Source organism: Coturnix japonica, chromosome 1 (genome assembly GCF_001577835.2).
Source record: "Coturnix japonica isolate 7356 chromosome 1, Coturnix japonica 2.1, whole genome shotgun sequence".
Classification (NCBI taxonomy): domain Eukaryota; kingdom Metazoa; phylum Chordata; class Aves; order Galliformes; family Phasianidae; genus Coturnix; species Coturnix japonica.
In genome coordinates, this window is record NC_029516.1 from 152,405,926 (window position 1) to 152,426,569 (window position 20,644).

General features: G+C 45.5%; 1 protein-coding gene across 3 annotated transcripts in view; it reads left to right on the top strand.

Annotated features, from left to right (window-relative positions):
• THSD1 (thrombospondin type 1 domain containing 1) overlaps positions 1 to 20,644 on the top strand; it is a 25,997-nt gene continuing 5,353 nt past the window's right edge. The window contains exons 1-4 of one of the 3 annotated variants that reach the window (XM_015851881.2): positions 2 to 110; positions 5,584 to 5,730; positions 9,978 to 10,931; positions 18,292 to 18,450. In XM_015851881.2, coding sequence (XP_015707367.1) covers positions 5,673 to 5,730; positions 9,978 to 10,931; positions 18,292 to 18,450 — 1,171 coding nt within the window. In that variant the 5' untranslated portion in view covers positions 2 to 110; positions 5,584 to 5,672. Of the gene's footprint in view, positions 111 to 251; positions 398 to 5,583; positions 5,731 to 9,977; positions 10,932 to 18,291; positions 18,451 to 20,644 lie in introns of those variants that run through there. The other 2 variants (XM_015851882.2, XM_015851884.2) reach the window with 2 other exon arrangements.

Consider the following 20,644-nt stretch of genomic DNA (forward strand, 5'->3'; position numbering starts at 1 on the left):
CGGGCTCGGGGCGGGCGATGCGGCTCTTCGCTTCGGCTCTTCGCCTCGCCTCGCCGCCAGGGGCGCGGGCTGACAGCCGCCCCGCCATTTACCCCGGCCCGCGGCTTGAGGTGAGCGACGCGCGCGGATCCGCGGAGCTCGGGGTGGGGGGGATCCCTTGGCTGCGGTGTGGGGATGAACGCGAGGCCGGGGGGGAGGCGACGCGGGGCGGGCCGTGCCATAGAGCCGGAGCGCTGTGCGTGTGAGGAGCTGCGGAGTAACTTCGGGCTCCGGGCACGGTACGGGCTGCCGTCGCCGGGTTGCGGCTTTCTCTTGTTCGTATCGGCGCTCGGTGACATTTCGGAGCTGATTCCAGCTGATTGCTGGAGCTGTGCGGTTCGTGCGCCCCATCCGTCAGGTAACTTCCCAAGTGGGGGATCCCAGAAACAATGGGCGATACGGGGAATAACAGCACGATCTGAAGCGGATGGCCGCGTCCGTCTCTTAACGCCACGAGGGTCGATCCAACGCCTTTAATTCTGCACGGTCGGCATTTATTATCGCTTGGACGTTATCCCGTCACGCTTTATGCTTCATAAACTTATCGTCGCTGTACATTTGCCACAGCAAACCTCATCCGTATATTCCGTAGGCAGCTCTCGTATTGCCGAGCCGATACCGGTCAGAGCTGAGAAATCACGGCGTTTCTCAGTATCAGCCCCAGATACTGGTGGCAAATATAATACCATCTAATTAGTATTATTATTTTCTTTTCACCTTGCACACGCGCCGTCGTTTTCAGCCCGGCGAATTGAGATGCCTAATTTCACCGCAGCCATTATCTGATAACGACGTCAAATTGTCTGATGTGTAAATAAGAAGGAGCGATGCCTTTGAGGCTGTGGCAGCCCCGGCCCCCCTGCTGCGGCATGCAGCCGTATGTGTCTGTATCTCCTTGAGCCCAGCTCCCAACCAGGGCTGTGCATACGGTCAGCAGCAGCGGGATGTCAGGCAGGTGATGCGCACCTGAGGAGCTCGTGCATTCGTTGCAGGGAGGGGAGGATTTAGTGAGAAGTTCTGAAGTTCCCAGCAGGTGGTGACGCTTCAATGGCTGCCTGATCCCAACAGCGAAAATCATTCATCTCCTTCCCGACGGACAGATGAAGTATCTCACAGTGGCAGATGGACGCTTCTTTTTTGTGTGTGCTGCTTGGCCGCTACCTTAAGTAAGAAGTAGGAAGGGTTAGGACTCGGTGACTTAGGCTGGAGCAGCTCTGAGCACTGCATCGAGCTGTGGGTGTCCCTGTTTGTTGTGAGGGAGTTGGACCAGATGGCCTTTAAGAGTCTTTTCCGACTCTTTAATTCTGTTCTTTAATTCTGTGACTTCCAGGATCTGTCTCTGGGCTGCTGCACCGTTGGCTACTCTCGCGCATGACACAAATAGGACTGCAATACTTTTCCTAATAGGCAGCAGTTAAGGAGACTTCATTTACCCGACAGCTCCTGGCTGGGTCCCTCGAGGTGATTGGGACACAGAATCAGAGCTGCGATGGGATGAGGTGGGTGAGGACAGACCTCCCTGCTCCTGCAGGAGGGTGGAGTGAGGGCAGGGGCTGCACTCCCAGGGATCTGCAATGAGAGTACTCATAGTTAGGGAGAATACAGGCTCTGTCTGATGCTCATATCATCTCAAAGCCTGGGGCTTGTTTGTGTGGTGGGTGATTGATTGATTCCCGATGACCCCTTCTTAACTGCAGCGCTGATTTGTCTCTTATCTACCCTATGAGGGGAGAATAGTTGCTGCATGATACATTGGTGAAGCTGCACACTTGCTGTCTGTGCACACTAGCAGTGATAGCACCGTCCAACAACCAGTCTGTTCTGTAGCCTTTGGTACTCGTGGAAAATGCACTGGAGGTCATAAATCCAGTAGGTTTTGTTGTTGTTGTTGTAAAAGCTGTGTGCCATCCAAAGTGATTTGGTTCTTGCATGGTTCCTGACACTGCAGTTCCTGCGTGCCTCACAGCTGGCAGTGGATTTGTTCTAACACCTCTGTCAGGCAGCAGAGTGCAGCTTCCAGCAAGGGGATGTGGCAGAGGAAAGCTAAGTGATGAGACCAAGGCAGAATAGGATAGGATAGGATAGGATAGGATAGGATAGGATAGGATAGGATAGGATAGGATAGGATAGGATAGGATAGGATAGGATAGAGTAGAGTAGAGTAGGGTAGGGTAGGGTAGAGTGGAGTAGGGTAGGGTAGGGTAGGGTAGAGTAGAGTAGAGTAGAGTAGAGTAGAGTAGAGTAGAGTAGAGTAGAATCATGGAATCATTTGAACTGGAGGGGACCCTTGAAGGTCGTCCAGTCCAGCTTCCTAGCAAGGAACAGGGATCTCTAATGGGTGTTTGTGGCAGAGGAAAGACTCAACATTTTCCTGTTGTTTGTGCTACACACAAACCTCTTGGTCTTCATCTCCAAGGCCTTTATGGCTTATGCCTTCCTCATCTGCCATTTCCAGTTCCTTTTGGAGAGGAAGTCTTTATTTCCAGTTGGCCCCTTACACCATCTCTCAGAGCAGAAAGCATCTTTTTGTGCTTCTGTGCCTCTGCTGCATCTCGCACAATGGAGCCTCAGTCCCTGCTTGTCCACCAGAGTCATAAATTAAAAAAGCCAATTATTCAAAGTCTGATAGTCTGCTCTGTTCCATCATTTTTCATCTCATCAAGCTAATGAACTCGAGGTAAAAAGATCTGCATACAGAAGAAACCCTTTAAGGTACGCTGTCTGTCTTGAAAAGCAAGATTTATGTGAGTATGAGAAAGGGAGAAATAGTAGAGCAGGGGGCAGGAGGAGAGGATTTGGGGAATATTTAAGCAAGGGAGGGAAAAGTTCTAGGAAGAAGATGGCTGAGGGAAGGCTGAAGGGGGGAAACACGAACCAGGCGTGGAGGTCAGTGCCATGTGTGTACAAAGCTGGGATGGGGAGGGAGAGAAAGTCTGAGAGGAACAAACATATGGGGAAAAAAGAGTGAAGGGAGAGGGGAAATGCAGTGCTAGGAATGGGTGGGCAGCTGGCTTTGTGTTGGATCAAAGCTCCATGGCCTTGCAGGGGCTGCAGGGCTGCACAGGACCCAGCCCCAGCGTAGGCTTCCCCAGGCACCTGGGTGAAGTCCCTGGAAGTTGGTCTTGGTGCTGGTTCAAACTCTTGTCTGAGCTTGGGTGTTGCCTGTGCACCCTGCTGGAGCCTTTTCCTAAGCAAACTGAGATAACGCAGATGAAAGAGCAAAAGGGAAGAGGGCTTGTGGTCGGGTTAATGGAACGCCCCAGAGGTGCTGGGCTGCATCCACAGACATGGTCTGAAAGAGCTTCCACCCTGCGGAGTTTCTGGTATAAATACAGCACAGGGGAATGGGATGAGAGGAGCTGATTAATGCTGCTATTTTCTAACACGGTGCATCTGACGGAGGCAGGAATAGGAGCAGAAGTCAGGTCTCCTGTGTCTCCCTCCAGTGCCCCATCTAATGAACCACGCTGCTCTTCCATCTGTCAGCCTGACATGTGTGAATTAAAATGTATGGCCTCTGTCTCAGGAGAATTCTCCCTCTCAGCCTTCTTCCTTTCTTCCCTAGGATGTGTTCTTTTCTTCTGTCGCTTTGTTTCTTCCTGCAGCGTGTCACTTGTGAGGCCTCAATTAGGATTATTTGGATTTTACCTGCCGGTGTGTGATGGTCTAAAAACAGCATGTGTGAAACACACTGGAGAAATACATAGCTGGGAAAGCTGGAGAAGGAAAGGACCCGGTGAAGCTTTCAGTACAGCGGTGATTATTGCCCACAAAGCATCTTTCTTCCCTCTTTAGCGCAGTGAAATTTCAAGCATTGCTGCTTAATTTGTGCTGTTTTCCTTAAGTGGTTGTGCTGTGGCTCTGCCAGCAGCCTGGCCCTGTCTGGAGGCAGGAGGTTTGTCTTCTGGTAATTCACAGCATATCAGATGTGGGTGTTTGGGGTATCGCTGATGCTATCTAATTCAGGAGCCCTGTCAGGCCTGTGGGCAGGTGATGATATTCCCCATCAGATGGGTACAGCTATTGCTGCAATGGGCCTCTGCTGAGCAAGCCAGAGAAATTATTCTCCCCAGCCACTTGAATCATGTGCATAAGAGAAATCAGAGAGCAAATTGGCATGGAGAAGACAGGAAAAGAAACTAAACCAATTTGAAAAGCTTTCAAAGAACACATCGGCTGCGTCGTGGGTCAGCAGCTCTAACAGCATTATTGTTGAAATACCTCATTATTTTTATGATTCCTGAAGATGCACCTCATCTTTGTCATAGCCGGGCCTTGTGTTTCATGTTTACGTTCCACCATGCCTGCTGCCGTGCCAGTTTTCTCTCATAAAATTAGGCTGTAAACTCCACTGAACAAGAACTTTTCTGCTTGTCTGAGTGACTGTGAGCGCAGTGAGTCTGACTTTCTGACACTCCTTTGCAATACAAAAGAGAGCAATTCTCGTATTTTGAGAGTGGCTCCTTTGAGCTGCATTTTCTCTTTGTGGATTCTCTCTGTCTTCTCTTTCTGTTGGTTTCACTGCAGTCCTTCTCTTCCAGCCTGTTTTATATGATTGCTGTGAGACTCGTGATGGCTGCTTTAAAGCACGTTGAAGTAAGATCCTGAAACTTTCCCAAAGGATCTCTGTTTTTGTTTGCACAGACTATGCTGCAGGGATTGAAAACTTAAGAAACTATGGAGAGGAAACTGCAAGTTGGCACTTGGGGTCACACAGCTGATGGATCTGAGAGACATAAAACATAGTTACAGGTCCTTTATAGAACCATGGAGATTACTAGTATTACATAGAGCCAGTGAGATAACAGTAGATTACTGGACCTGCAAACAGTTTGAATTGTGTAGCAGCAATAAACCTCTACTATCTACACTTGCTGAAGTGAGTTACATTTTGTACAAAATACTTGCTGTTTTGCTGTCATGAATCATAGAAAGGCCTGGGTTGAAAAGGGCCACAATGATCATCCAGTTTCAACCCCCTGCTACGTGCAGAGTCACCAGGCACCAGACCAGGCTGCCCAGAGCCACATCCAGCCTGGCCTTGAATGCCTCCAGGGATGGGGCATCCACAGCCTCCTTGGGCAACATGTTCCAGTGTGTCACCACCCTCTGAGTGAAAAACTTCCTCCTAATATCTAACCTAAACCTCCCCATGTCTCAGTTTAAGACCATTCCCCCTTGTCCCATCACTATCCACCCTCGTAAACAGCTGTTCCCCCTCCTGTTTATGTGGAGACTTCAGACTGGAAGGAGTCTTGATCTTAATGCATGGCAGCAGTTTCTGCAGCACAAAGGTAAATTCTTGTGGCCTATCTTTGTTGTTCTGGCTCAAGGGCTGACATCTCCAGAGGGAAAATTTATTCTGCAATGAAATACAGTTGTGCTTATCCAGACCCGTTGATCCAATATTAATAATGGTTGGATGAATGAGAGAAAAGTGTTAATTAATGTTAATTAATTTACTTTTTCTTACCAGTTGTAGAGTCTTCCTCCTTGTATTATATGAAACAAAGCCATCACAGCTGTAATTTTTTTAACTTTCAGGTGTTCTTGAAAACATTGCTGGCACTTTGAAACTTTGGAGCTGGAGAAGGACATGAGGAGTAAAAGGAGCTGGGATCTCACTGGTCAGAATGAAACAGATGTTGAAAGATTTTTCAAATCTATTGTTAGTAATGCTCTGTGACTGTGGTGAGTATTAGAGCTGACAAGGGATGTGACTGTGAGTTGCATGTTCATAAAGTGGTTTTGGATAGTGCTGTTTTCATTTTGTCTGCTGGAATAAAATCACTGCTCACACAAGCCACCAGTGATATGCCCACGATGTAGCCGATGTCTTATGCAATATGTAGGTGGAAGAGACAGCTTTCAAGAGCTGCTCCTTTGTGTCAAAGTGGCAGGAACCTGCCAGAGAAGTAAGCAAGATGGATGAGCTGATTTGTGTGGGCCTCTTGGAGGGACTAACTGTGTTAGAAGCAGTAGCAGGAGCTCTGCTCTCTTCTGACACTTGAATTTGGTAACATTTAATGCATGTTAGAAGATAGATCATTGTCTAGATAGATAGTTTTAAGTGTCTGTATCAGGGTGAGAGGAACCACAGCATACAACTGCCCATTTCTATAATATGGTGGCGGGATGAAATCTACTCAGTAAGTATGCAGATGACACCAAGGTGGGAGGAAGTGTCGATCTGCTCCAGGGTAGGAAGGCCATACAGAAGGATCTGGACAGGCTGGATAGCTGGGCTGAGGCCAATGGGATGAAGTTCAACAAGACTAGGTGCTGGGTCCTGCACTTTGGCCACAGCAACCCCAGGCAATGCTACAGGTTTGGGGCTGAGTGGCTGGAAGACTGTGTAGACAAAATGGACCTGGGGGTGTTGGCTGATGCTTGGCTCAACATGAGCCAGCAGTGTGCCCAGGTGTCCAAGAAGGCCAATGGCATCCTGGCTTGTATCAGAAATCATGCGGGAGCAAGGAAGTGATCATCTGTCTGTATTCTGCACTGGTGAGGCCAGACCTCAAGTGCTATGTTCAATTTTGGGCCTTTCACTTCAAGAAGGACACTGAGGCCTTGAAATATGACCAGAGAAGAGCAACAAGGGGTTGAGGTGCCTGGAGCACATCTTACGAGGGAACAGGTTGTTTAGTCTAGGGAAGAGGATCCTCAGGGGGGACCTTACAGCTCTCTACAACTGTCTGAAAGGAGGTTGTGGCAAGGTGGAGGTTGGCCTCTTCTCCTGCGTAACTAGCAATAGAAGTAGAGGGAATGGCCACAAGTTGCACCAGGGGAGATTCAGGTTGGATGTTAAGAACAATTTCTTCTCTGAAAGAGTGGTCAGGCACTGGAATGGGTTTCCCAGGGAGTCACTGTCTCTGGAGGAGTTCAATAAATGTTTAGATGTTGTCCTAAGGGACGAGGTTTAGTGGGGAAATTTTTGTGGTAGGTAAATGGTTGGTCTGGGTGGTCTTGGAGGCCTTTCCAATCTTGGTGATTCTACAGTCCTGTAAAACTGAATTCACTTAACCTGAGAAGGGAGGTGAAGGATTGCGATATCCACCGCTTCTTGGTGAGCCAGTCATGGAGGCATTCACAACTAGTTGACTCAGAGGTTAAAGCTATTATTCCAGAACTTTATAGAGGGTGTCACAGTGAGTAGTTAAAAGGTGCAGTTGAACGGCTGAATCTCTGTTGCAAGCTGTAGCTATGTAATATTTTCCCCTATTTCTAACGAAGAGTAGTCCATACTGCAGAAAATAACTTTCAAACAATTCTTTGTATGCAAATCTTTGAGTATCACATGTGCATACTTTTTAATTAACTGTTTCCTTCATATGCTTATCTGTATTACACCAAGACTGTGTTTTAAGTGTGTTTTAAATCATCAAATATAAATTACTGTAATGCTACAAAAAAAAAAAAACCAACAAACAAACCCAAACAACCAAACCAAAAAAGCCATACAACAAAACTCATTTCTTCTCATTTCTTATCAGTTTTTATGGTGTGTTTTTAATTCATAGCCCTGTGCTACTGGTTGCTGACAAGCCAACGTCACAGCCCAAGTTGGCTTAAACACAATTAAAAATAAATAAATATCAGAACAGTGCACTCAGTTCTTCTCACACATCAACAAAACAGGGTTTTCCTTTTGATCTTTCTAAGAGGGAGCTCTTGCAAAGACCACTGTGGCATTTTGTTGGCGCCGCAGCCAGGCTCCATTCAATGGGAGAGCATTGTAATGACAACTAAAAATATACAAATTGAAAACTGCCCTGACTGGCTGTCCAAACAATTGGGGCCAAGGTTTGGCTTGTGACAGAGATGTTCACATGCAGTAGGCTGGAGGGCAGTTGAAGGAGCGTGCAGTGGAAGCTGACTTCTGCTGATTGAGTGGCCTTCTGCAGAAAACATTGTTGCCCATATGGAGGTTTGCTTGGACTTGGTTCTTACCTAAGTCCTTGCAGATGAGTTTGCAATGAATTTCTCCAAAGGGTCAAACATACTCCATCTCCTTTTGGCTCCTCTTGCCAGCCCCATACAATACTCTGCGTGCTTCAGCCCAGGGCAGCAGATTTCCCCATGCTTATAGTATCAGGCCCTCAAGTTGCATATATTGGGCTCTCTGCTTCCTGTGCTGGCATGCTTGTGTTGAGAGATGGTTGTTTAGTTAACGTTTGACTGTTTTCACCTTTATGTCTTTGCCTTGGTTCCTAACACTCTAAACAAGAATAATGACATTTCCTCATCTTTCAGGGACATTGCAGGGATAAACTCATTAATATTTCTAATGCGCTAGTATACTATGATAAGAGCACAATAACAGGGTCCATGGGGGAAGTGAATAATTCTGTATTATCAAGGTGAATTTTGAATGGTGCACAGTCAATAATACATGGGACCACCCATGGAAGAACAAGAATAAAAGAGCCCTATGGTAACAAGCAGTATCCATCTGCCAAACGAGGCAGAATCTTGTGGAAAAAAATAGTATTGAGTCATTCAAATTAAAGACTGACTTACAATACATGTATGTAAGAGTATATACATCATTTATGTATGTAGGCTGTGCATACAGTCTTCACTCAGACATTATGGATGTGGTTGGAGCCGGCTATTTTAACCACATTATAGCTGGTGGGTCTTAACTAGTGCACACTGTGCCTCACCGTGACGTAAGTAGCCTTAGCTGGTCAGATGAATTTCTTCCTGAAACTATTTTTCTGTTGACAGGAAAGTGAATCCAAGGTGACAAACTCAAACTGAAGCTTACAGTGGTAGTTGTCTAGTATGCTGTAAGATGAGTCCTGCTACTCCTAAATGCTGAGTGCTTGCTTTGGCACTTGCAGTGTTTTTCCAGCAAAGCTTTCTTTGAGGTAATCTTAAGACATATGTAACAGATTTAACAAGTCGAAGTACTGTTAGTTGGTACTACTTATGAAAGGATTGCTTTAACTGAGGTTTTATGCTTCCAGAGCACCTTCCATCCAAGACTCAGAAGCCCTTTTCCAGACAATTTATTATATAGAGATGTCTCACGGCACATTCTGTATCTGGAATAGGTGTATATTTTAGGTGTTCCCATTTTTCAGGTAACCTTTCAATGTCTGAAATCCTTAAGTTTCAGATAACACAGAAAAACTAGCTGAGCTGAGAACAGAAATGTGATCTTCCCAATCCAGTGCTTTAGATATCATCTATCCTCACTAGTTACAGCATGTCTCGAGATAATTTGGCAGCTTGCACAAACATGGTCATGCAAGAAGTGCATCTAAAAAGACCGTGCCGTTTATTATGAAATTATGTCATTTAGACATGTTGCACCACATCTGAGACAAGAAAAGTGCTGCAGTCACCATCACTGTTATTTTCAGCTCTTTCACTCAAGTGTCTCTGTGATGCAAATGAGCAAAATGAAAGATTCATAAGACAGAGCAAGGGAAGAGGCTTCAAAAAGCATCATGCAGACTTAATATTTTATTTAATTTGAGGGATATTTTTCATGTTTCTGTATTGAGAAACTACTGTACTTTTTTACTGTGTTACCACTAAAGAAGATAGAACAGCTTGCCATGGTAGACTCTAAGAATCTGCAAGTGAAGGGAAGTTGAGGATTTTCATGGCCTATCCTTAGAAATGAAGTTTTCTGTAAGTGTTTTGTTTTTATTTGGGAAACCTTCTTTTAACCTTCCTTCCTAAACATGTTGTTACAGTGGACTTTGAGCTTTTGCAGATCCCATCCCTGCACAAAGGAAAAACAGTGAGCTATAACTGCTCTAGCTAGGGCATTCTAGTGAACCGATTCATTCACATTTAAGAGTTTAACAGCCATTTCTCAAATATCCACTTTATAAATACGTATGTTCTTCTGTATGTTTCATAAGCGGTTGGCTGCTTCTTTGATTCTTAATACTGTTGTTTACCTGTTTTCCTTTCAGTTCTCGGTGAAGTGGAGGACCTCCTGTTGAAGCACCCAGGTCATGTAGCCTTCAGCAACGACACAGTTTCTGTGGAATACCACTACTACAGTGGTAATGAGGCAGCAGAGAACCTGTCCATCCTATTGCTGGATGCCAACACCAACAAGATCATTGCAAGAAAACAGCTCCCAGCGAATCAGTCCCGGGGGATGGTAGAATTTGAGTGTTTCTATTTCACAAGTGCTGGAGACTTTTTGTTCAGAATGATCTCTCCTAGTGATAACAGCAGCGCTGCTGCAAGCAGAAGAACGTCCACCCTCCATGTGGAATGGCCTGTATTTCACATTGATTTGAACAGGACTTCAGAGGTGCCTGGGAGCTCCCTTCAGGTTGGAGTTTTTACAAATGAGCAGTTGTGTGCCATGAACGAGACGGTGGTTTCACTAGATGTGGTATTCACCAGCACACTTTACGAACTAGGAAGAATAAGCTCTGATGAGATGCTGGGCATTAGAACTAGCAAAGGAATCCCACTCTCTAGATCGCAGTGGGTAGAGTTTGATTGCCCTCATGTTGGTCAAGAAATGTACATCACTGTGTTACTGAAATCATTAGAAACACGTTCCGTTATTGCCTCTATGGGACCCATAGATCTCCACAAATTTGGATACAGACTGGTTGTGGCGCCGGAAGCAGTGTGCAGAACTTTGGTTCAGGTCTTCGTTGTGTCGCCACCATGCACTTCTATCAGTGGAAAAGTTGTTGTCTATAAAGAGGCTCTCAAGCATCCTAGTTTGAGAACAGCTTGGCTGTATGAAAACACTCTTCACCCAGGAGAAAACAGGACAGAATTTAACTGCACTTTGTTTGATGTCGGAAGGAACAAATACTGCTTTGACCTCTATAATTTCTCAAACCAAAGCCATTTCCCAACAAGAGTTAAGCAGTGTATGATGATCCAAAGGAATATAGGTTTGTATCAACATTTGTCTTGTTTTATCAAATATCAGCATTATTTCCAGCCAACGTGGTAATGATAAATTGTTTGACTGTATTGTCTTCTCTTGCATAACCATTTTTTGGGTGTCCTGCATGAGACAAAAAGTAGTTGTAAAGGTAGATACAGATGGGAACAGATTGGATTAGACCTGTGTAGGTGCATTTAGTACATTTAGTAACAATGACACAGTGGTAGCTTGAAACTGCTTAAACCAAAACTGTTTGGGGCATTTAAAATGATGTATCTATCTACTTCCAGTGAAACTGAAACTCAGTCTTCACAGTGATTTAAGAAGGCACCATAGTAGATCAGAACCATTGGAGACATTAAATCTAATCTCTGTACGTACAAAGATACTCCACTTAGATGTCTAGAAGCCAAGTGTCCATTTAGAACCCTTCTAGCTGTTTAGTCAAAAGAGACATACGTCTCACAAGGGTGATTCATCCCATCCAAAAATAGGTATAGAAGATAAATGGACTGAGTCCTTGTCTGGCTGTCTTTTTCTCTACCATTTGCTGTGGGAGACAAAAAACCTACCTACTTGATACACAAACTTTGGTCACATGAGTGAACATCTGGCAACAGCAGAAGATGCTTGTGGGTTTTTCCATCACCCTTCCAACCATGACTCTGTTGCTACTTAAAAGAGATTGTGGCACATTTTCTGATCCATAAGGCCACCTGACAGATCATAAGTCACACCTGTACATCTAGGCTCTTTTCTTCCAAGGAAACACTAGATTCATACAACTAGCTGGGGATAGTCTGTAGTCTGTGTAGTCCTTTGGCCATGACCAGGCATTCTCCAGGAGGGTGCTCATTGGCAGAAGCCAAAACCACGTGCAGGAGTATAAGTGATCACAGTCAAGGAGTGATCATGGTTAGGGATGAGCTTGAGCCCATTCCTCAGTCCTGTTTAAGGAATATCCATGCATTCTCTTTATAACGCTGCAGTGTACATGGATGGAACCTCAGAGTCATTCAGGGACAGCAGTCAGTGGTTTGGCATTGTCCACAAATCCCAGTAGCATAGAAGAGTAAGACAAATGCATTTTTTCCCTGATTTTTAGAGCGCAGCCATAATGAGGAATGGGCTGCATGTACACAAGGAGATAGGAGTTGGGTTAAGCTGTGTTTCCCACATCCTGGAACAGAAAAGTAAATGTTCCAAAGTCTTGGTGCAGGCTTGCATCCATAGGTAATGAATTAGTCTTTCCCATGAGCACACTTCAAAGAGCTTGGCTTGAAAGGCTGGAGATATATTCTATACCTCCCCACCCTGGTCTTCCTGAGAAGGAAGTGTAGTATCTGAAGCCAAAAAAGGGTCATTGCACTTCCTGGGCAGGTCTCGGAGGGGATAATCGGGGCCAGGAGCACGGAACATGCTCTATAGCCTGTGGTCCAGGCCCAGCCTGCTTTAACAAGGCTTCTAGCACTGTGTGGTTTTACTTCAGGCTATTTCACAAATTCTAAAACTGTTAGCCTTTTAATTAACACTCTGTACGAAGAATGACCTCTATTTTCACCACATGCCAAACGTGGAACGTAGTTCTTTCTCGCTTAACTTTCCAACGATATTCTCTGTTGGCACTCTCTCTCTTTGGCACAAGAAAGTCCGCCTGAAAATGAAAGCGTATTTCCTTAATCGAGGTAATTCTCAAGGAAAAAGGAAGAGAGAATTCTAATTCTTTTTCTGTACTTGGGTGGTATTTTTGTGTCATGCTGATACTATCTAGCTAATTACCCAGGGAGATGAATATGCAGGATATGACATAGCTGTGTTTCTGTGTCCAATATTTGACCATTTTAATTGGTGAAATCTACCTTAGGCAACGACTCCCTGCAACTTGCTTTGCTTCCCGGGGTTGCATGGTAGCACCATCCTTATGACTGCAGCCGAAAGAATCAGGCTACCTGCGTGCAGAACGGCTTGAAGTCAATAGCTGGCAAGTTAGAAGTGTCACATCCACAAAGCCGATGAAAGCGTAACCACGCCGCGTAGCCGTAAATAAAACGTCAGACTGAAATTAATTAGGCGGCAGCACATCTGTCTTCGTGTCTATGAGACTTCAAAGCCTCCAGGCAGCGTTGAGAGGAGCAGGCTGTGCTTGGAGGAGTGCGTCAACCTGAAGCTGTGGCAGGCAGTGTGAGCCTATGGTTCCAGGGATGGCTGCTGGCCTTGTGCTTCTGAGCTTGCTCAGTTTAGGGGCAGTTAAATCATTGACCGCGGTCTCCTGTGCAGCATGGGCCACTGCAGTCATCCAGTTACACTGGTAGGGAGCCTACAACCAGTCTTTGCATGCAACTGCTGCTCATCCTCCGGAGTCATCCAGACTTCTGTTGAAGGCACCACCAAACAAAGACCCTTCTGGTAATTTCTTTCAACACTGTGCTCTGATGTAAAAGAAGAAAGGGTGTGACATGCGGTTCATAATGAAGCTCAAATAGCTTCATCCTCTGGTGAGTGGCTCTTCTGCTGCTGTCTGCTAGACTACACAGCTGTTTCCTATCCATTGTATTCCCCTGCAGAAACGTTTGCACGTCCAAATTGTGTCAGTCCTTCCAGATAATCTCAGTGTTCTTTTTAGTAAGCTGAAAAGACTTTAATTGGAAAGCATTTGCTTCAGGATTTAATTAATTTTCTGGCTCTTTCTGCCTTCGTTTCCTTTTTTTCTTCTTTTTTAACAGTACTTTTAATGTCACAACACAGGCACCGACTCTGGTGTCTTCTAACATCCTCCTCACCGATGCCATTTGAGCAGCAGCACTCTCCTTACCCTGCCTTATTGCTCCTCAGCTTTTAATTCCACAGACAGCATTGCCTTACCCCTACAAACACCACCTGAGCTGTTCTTGCAGGTGACCTCTTAGTTACGATCTTCCAATTCCACAGCTACAAGCTCTGCTTTCTGCCTACGTTTTGCATTTTGCTGATCTTACAACTTAGCTGGCAGCCTCCTCTGCTCCATGCAGTTTCACTATATACTTATGTCATCACAGCGGTGACATATTTTCTCATTAACGATTTTATATTTACTTTCCTGTCACTGAGGCAAGCGTCGAACAGAACAAAGCATTATCCTAATTCCTTTGAAATCTCTCCAAATGCATTCCCGCTCAGTGATGATTTTCTGTTGACAACTGCATATCAAATCTGTCGCTCAGCCAGTTCCCACTCCATTTAGCATACAGTCTATTATTATGAAACAAAGGTATTGTCTTGTAAAGATGAAAGCTCCTAAATCATTAAAGTTATCTCCATCCAAACCGCAGAAAATGAGATATAGTTTGTTTTGCAAGCACCCATTTTCCACAGGTCAGGCATCAGTTTTGTTCCTGACCCTTCTTCCATCCATCTCATTACTCCTCATCCTTGGCAGAGCTCAGGCAGCCTGTGGAGCAGGAGTCTGTCTGCTTTGTGCCTGCAGTAAGGACAAGGTTCCTGCTGACCCATAGAGAGCAATAGCTCTTCCAGCAGGAGCTGTCAGCTTCAGAGCAACTATCTCAAAAAAGCCCCTGCTTTCCAAGGCTGTGAATGTTACCTATTAGATGTGGGGAGGTTGTCTATCAAATGTGAGCTGGTGCTTGTGAAACTTTCTGTAGACTCCAGCTGGAGAACCTGTGAAAAAATAGGAGAGACGTGAGTCACTTCATTCATCTCAGTGGGGTGCTAACTGTTTCACACAGGTGACTTAGAGAAAGCCATGTAGCTAATATGTTCCCTGTGTCTGACTGAACTGTTTGAGTGTCTGAGAAAGAAAAGTGGTAGGTGATTTTACCCAGAAGTGCTGCAGGCTCATTCATTTCAGTGTGTTATCCTGTGCTTTACATGTTAGACTCTGAGCCTCCAGCAGTGAGACTTGTGCCTTAGGCAAACATTCTAGATCTTAGCCAGTGTTAGGCTGGAGTCACTTGGGATGCCTGATAAAATTAATAAGTACAGCTACAGCGTATAAAGGGACATGCTTTTTGTGTATTTCCAGCGTTAATTAACTTTCTTTTTACAGTTCTTAGTTACACTCTCGAGGCCAGTTTCAACTCTGATCTAAGTCCTAGCGGTGCTTATTGCCTGTATGGGGATGAGTTTTGTTACCTTCTCCGACACCTGACTTCTTCTAACTATCCAAAGAAGCTACCGGGGGGCCCCCAGGGCACATGGAGTCCAGCTGTTGCCCTCAAAGGGAAAGCAGAAGGTGGGAAAAGACCTTCTGGAGGGAGCAGTAGTTGGTAAACAGGGAGTAGGTGGAGTATCCAGGAGTCAGGCAAGGATACAAGACTCCCATCAACTTCTTGCTCCCTGAGTAGTGTGAATCAGACCTGCCTGTTATCTGTAGGAAGATCTGGGAACCAATTAGCTCTGTTGCCTGAATCGCTATTTGCTTTGTATTTATTTAGAAACAGACTAATTTGGGGAAGCGCAGTTTGTGCCCCAGTCAGCTTCTTTTGTACCGTTGAGTTCTAAATCTCCATATCCCCAGCATTTCAAGAATACATCAGGTGTTGTGGAGTCAATGGGGCAGCTCTGAGCTTCTGAGAAAAGATTTTAGGCAATGCTCCTGTGGTTCTTAAAGGTGCTGCTTTGTGGGGAAAAGTCTGTAATTAGCCCAGGCAGAGTCTAGGTTTTCTTCTTTCACAGGGATTGTGGTCCTTTCATTGTCCAAATTAGCAGCTTGTCAGAGCATGCCACCATGTCAGCTCACCAGGGCTTTATTCCCATGGAAATAGAGAAGCACGGGATGGGTGAGAAGGATGTTTTCCCAGGTCTTACCCAAACACCAGCGCATCCAGTCTCAGGACCTAGAAACTGATCTCAGCTTCCACAAGTAGCCTGCACTCCCCCAGGCTAACAGAGGCTTTTGCATGAACCTGTAAATAGTGATTTTATCCCACATTACTGGTCTTGTTGCAGAGCTTAGGACAACCACATGTGTCAGGCTGGGAGGATGATGAAGAGCATCCCTCACTGGCTCTGCTGGATAGCACCGCAGACACCAGTCTTATGGAGTGAAGACGAAACACAGAAGTTTGAGGGGAGATGATGCTTCTTCAGAGCAACAATTAACGCAGTTAATTGCGTTTATCTTTCATGTCGGCAGATCTGCCAACTGTCAGCTATTTCAAGCTAGCTCATCACTGAGATGTCTTCATGTTGATAATTGATTCCTCAAATGCGTGTAGAAAAAACTCACACTTATTAGAGCTAGTTTGCGCTACGTACCTTCTGGTTTTTCCCCCGGCGCTTTGGATCTGTTTGTCTTAAATGGAGGTTAATTATTTTGTTTCCTTGGGGGAGAATAAACTCTGCTTCATTTTCCTTTGCGTTCTGGTAATTGCAGGAGGTTGCAGAGCAAGTTGCAGGGTTTAACTCTCTGTCTCTCACAGGGGCTGGAGCACTTCCTGCTGCTGCAGTCACACTTTAATAGCCCCAGAGCTATGGATGCCAAGTGCTCCAGCTAAGGAACTCTATGCCCTCAGCTGAAGCTGAGCTCAGTGAAAAGAGCCTCAGAGCAATGGGCATGTCATGGGGCTGACATTAGAATTACAAAATTACCCATCCCAAATGTTATGTACGTTGAAGCTCGTAGGCACAAGTGTAGAGGCTGTTGAGCACCCTCCAGTATCACCAGTGGCAGCACTGGAAGCAGACAGAACCTTTCTGGATCTGGCCCTCTATCTGACTGTTATTAGCAGACACTAAAATGAGCAGGGAGTGTGGAGACAGAGAAACGAGCTAGCTCATGCACTGGAAATGATGGGACTAATTTATCAAGCTGCTTATATAAATCAGTCTGCAAGGAGCCACATGCTTCTCCTGTTCATCCCCCTCTTTCTGCCATTGGTGGGATGCTGTTGTGGTCCTTCATGACACTGACATCAAGAAGAACATCCTGAGACCCCAAGGTACTAAGACACCATGTAGTGCATTGGAGGAGGGACCATTTGGCTGTTGATGGCCATGCTTTCTTGCTTTCCCTGATACCTGCTCATAGCTGGTGGGGCCAGGGTGTGTTCCTTCAAGCTTTGGCCCACGAATATCTCATTGCTGCTGTAGGGTTGGAGGCAAATAGAGTGATCCCTTGGCTTCATGTGGACGTGCCACCAGGCCTCTCTCGGTTCCCCTCCATGCTCCACAAGGCCATGCAGATGTATTGTAGCATGGATGTAGCCTGAAATCACAAAGTCATTTACAGTCACAAAGCACCAACAGCCGCTCAGCACTGTATGTTGCTCACCAATCAGGAGCACTGGGGAATGCCATTCACAGAGCAACTGTGTAAGAAAATTAAATATCATGACCTGGGTTGGCACTAGCAACCATAAATTATTAAAAAGAGCAAGCTTTAGCAAATCCAATTTGCTTTTTGTAATTTATCTGATTTTCTGTTTTATCTCTGAGCTGGGAGATGGAGTAATTGCTCTGTTGTTTTTCTTTCTGATACATTTTAAAGACAGGTATTGAGTCAATTGACCAACCAGGCAGTCTCCAGGGTACGTATCCTTAGGGACTGCACCTTTACTATCCTTGGGGATTGAACCTTTATTTTCCTTAGGGATTGCACCTGGACTCATCTGTTATTTTGGAACTGGAAGTCAAGAATGGTCCCTTGCTGTCTCTGGGTCCTCACTGCTATAAAGTTTGGGTGCTGAGCACTGGATAAGGATTTACCTAAGCAAAAAGGGATTGCATTTAAAAATGGAGTTAGCATCGGAACCTGAGCCTGCCTCCACTTAAGCAAAATAAATAAACATGCAAAATCTTATCTTGTGTTAATGGTTGAAGCACGAGAAATAAAATGACAGGGATCTGTAAAGCTGTCACATGAGCAATTCAATAACGTGTTTGTGTGCTAAGAGGATCATAAAGAGGAAAAACAATATTGCCTTTTCATTAGGCCTTGTAGGCTTCTCCTCCTTCCACAGTTATATAAATCAGGAGTAACTACACTTAAGTCAATGAAGTTATCCTGCTGTAAAAGCAGTATTTGTCAGGTAGGAATTGGACTCTATGAATATATAAATTACTAAGCCATTAAAAAGATTTGTGGATTAATTTCCATTTGCTGTTGTTCCAGGTGGCTCCTGCCAGCCTCAGTTGGCTGAGTGCTGCATAGTGTGGGGCAAAGGAAGGAAAGCAAAAATGGGAGCCTTGCCCCAAGCTGGTGGGAACGGGAGCAGGTCCCTGGATGCTGCTTGCTCTTTGGTGATACAGTTTGCACTGTTTAGTTATTTATTGCTCTTCTTCAATAACAGAGGACAGTTAAATGCCTTTCTCTGTGCGGACAAGGAGGTAGGTGTGTTTCTCATTGCTGTGAGCTTGTGTGTTTGCAGAAACGTGGAGCCCATGGCAGCCCTGGAGCCCCTGCAGCGTCACCTGTGGAGACGGCATTCGGGAGCGCTTCCGAGAGTGCCTCACCTCCTCACCTGTGGAACCAGGCTGTGCTGGCTCCCCAAAAGAGACCTCCTTGTGCTCACTGGAGGAATGCCTGAGTACGTAGCTCTGCTCTCCTCTTCCTGTGGGCTCATGTTGCAGAAGCCAACAATATGTAGTTAGGAGGGCTTTGTAGAATGGAAGATTCCAAACTCTCCTTCAGGAGGAGAGGAAAAGAGGAACAGGGTAGTGAGAGTGGGGCTGGTCTCTTCTCACTGGTGACAGGTGACAGGATGGGGGGAAATGGCCTCAAGTTGTGCTAGGGGAGGTTTAGGTTGGATATCAGGAAAAACTTATTTACAGAAAGGGTTGTTAAGCACTGGAAGCTTCCCAGGGGGATGACTGAGTCACCATCCCTGGATGCGTTTAAAAACCATTTGGATGTGGTGCTCAGGGGTATGATTTAGCCGGGGGTTGTTAGAGTAGTATGGTCAGGTTGTGGCTGGACTCGATATTTAAAGCCTTTTCCAACCTGAACAATTCCATGATTCTAGTTCTGGTACAGTAGCTCAAAGACTGTGGGTAGTGGAAATCAATTAAAAAGGTAATTTTCTGGCTTGCTGCTAGAGGGATTGCTTATTCTTTTAAGTAAGTCCTTTGGAACAGATGTGGAAAAGGCTACTGCCACAATGGAAGATAAATGTAAAAGAGCTGGAGATGTGTGTAACACGTAAAATGTGTGGTATGCTGGGATTCATGACTGCACAGAACCTTGTAGTTTTAACAGGGTCTGTAACTCTGCCGTAGTTCTGTGCTGCTTCATAATCTGCTTTCAAATTGTCTCTGCTTTGATGGGAGGGATTGAAGTCTCGTCTGCTCAGAACCTGACTGATGTAGGAGTTACAGTGTCCTCATGTCCCATAAGTGCCACTGCCTGGCAGGGATGGGCAAAGGGTGGCATACAGGGCCATGCAAGCTCCTGGGCTCTCAGGCTATAATTCAACAGATTGTAGCTATAAATTCTGTATTATGAAGTAAGTGGTGCCTTACTGCTTCCCTTGGCTGCTTCCATGCCACTTAATCCCTTGCGCTGGCAAAAGTGCAGTGTGGAGAACTGGATCCAGCTAAACAGTGGGTAGCCTGGGGGTTTTGTGAAGTTGCATAGCACATGGCCATTGCAATGCTTGTGCTATTGGAAATGGAAGGACAGCTGAGGGGGAAAACATGTAGCCACAGCAGGAAAATGCAGGACTGCTCTTTTGATGGGAGTGTTGGCTTGAACCAGCTTCAGGAGGTTTGTTGGATGTTATTATATTGTTCCTATAAGGTAGGAATGAAATGCATTGATGGAGCACTGTAGGAAATGGTATAGAGCAAAAGGTCAGGTAAAAGGACAGTATTAAAATACAACTATAAACATCATTACAAACAATATTCCATCAAGCCAGGTTTTGCATTTTGTCAGTTTTCAATTTAGGAGTTTGTTGTTAAGGTTTCTGATGTTTTTAATCACTAGATAAGGCTGGCTCTGTGGATTTTCTTATATTGTAAAGCTGCAAGTGTAAGCAGAGGGGAGCGACTCAGGTTTTTAGGGGCACTGTTTGAAGTTAATGTCCTGCTTTAGGGGTGGTCACCTTCTCTGTACCGATTCCTTCAGACTGCTGAAGGCAGTAGTCACACCATGGGTTAGCTTGTCTTCTTCTAAAGCTGTCTGATCTCAGCCGGGGATCTTCTTTCCATGTTCCCTCAGCTGCCCACACCTGCCCAGAGCTATTCCAGCCTGACCCTGTCTGCAGTCAGCAGTCCAGCAGATGGAGCAAATGGCTGAAAAAGTGGAGAAAGAAGCAAACCCTGGTTACTTAATCCTGTTTCAAACATCACTGTTTTCTAGCTGGCAGCTGCGTACTCCAAATGATATACCACAATGCACGTTACAGATAGAAAACAGATAGAGTATTTAGAAACTGAGCAAAATGAAACTGAGAGAAGGATGAGCAATGGGTGAATTACTCTGCACCAGTGCTAATGACCAGGTCAGTGAAGGTCCTGCCTTCTCTGCTGGGATCAGCAGTGCTCTGTGCTCTGGGTGTGGTGGTGCTGGACTGAATGAAGATATTTGGGATCCTCAGAAACATTCAAAGGCAGTGCTGTTGTTCCTCATGCTGATACTGAGCTCTCAGTGTGATATGAAGTTTAGTTCACAGCAGGGTTTTTCAAAGGTTTTGGGGCTGCCATTGCAGCTCTGAGTCAAAGAAATGGACCTCCAGCACCCAGTACCCTGCACATCCATCATCATAGCAGCCTGAGACCTTA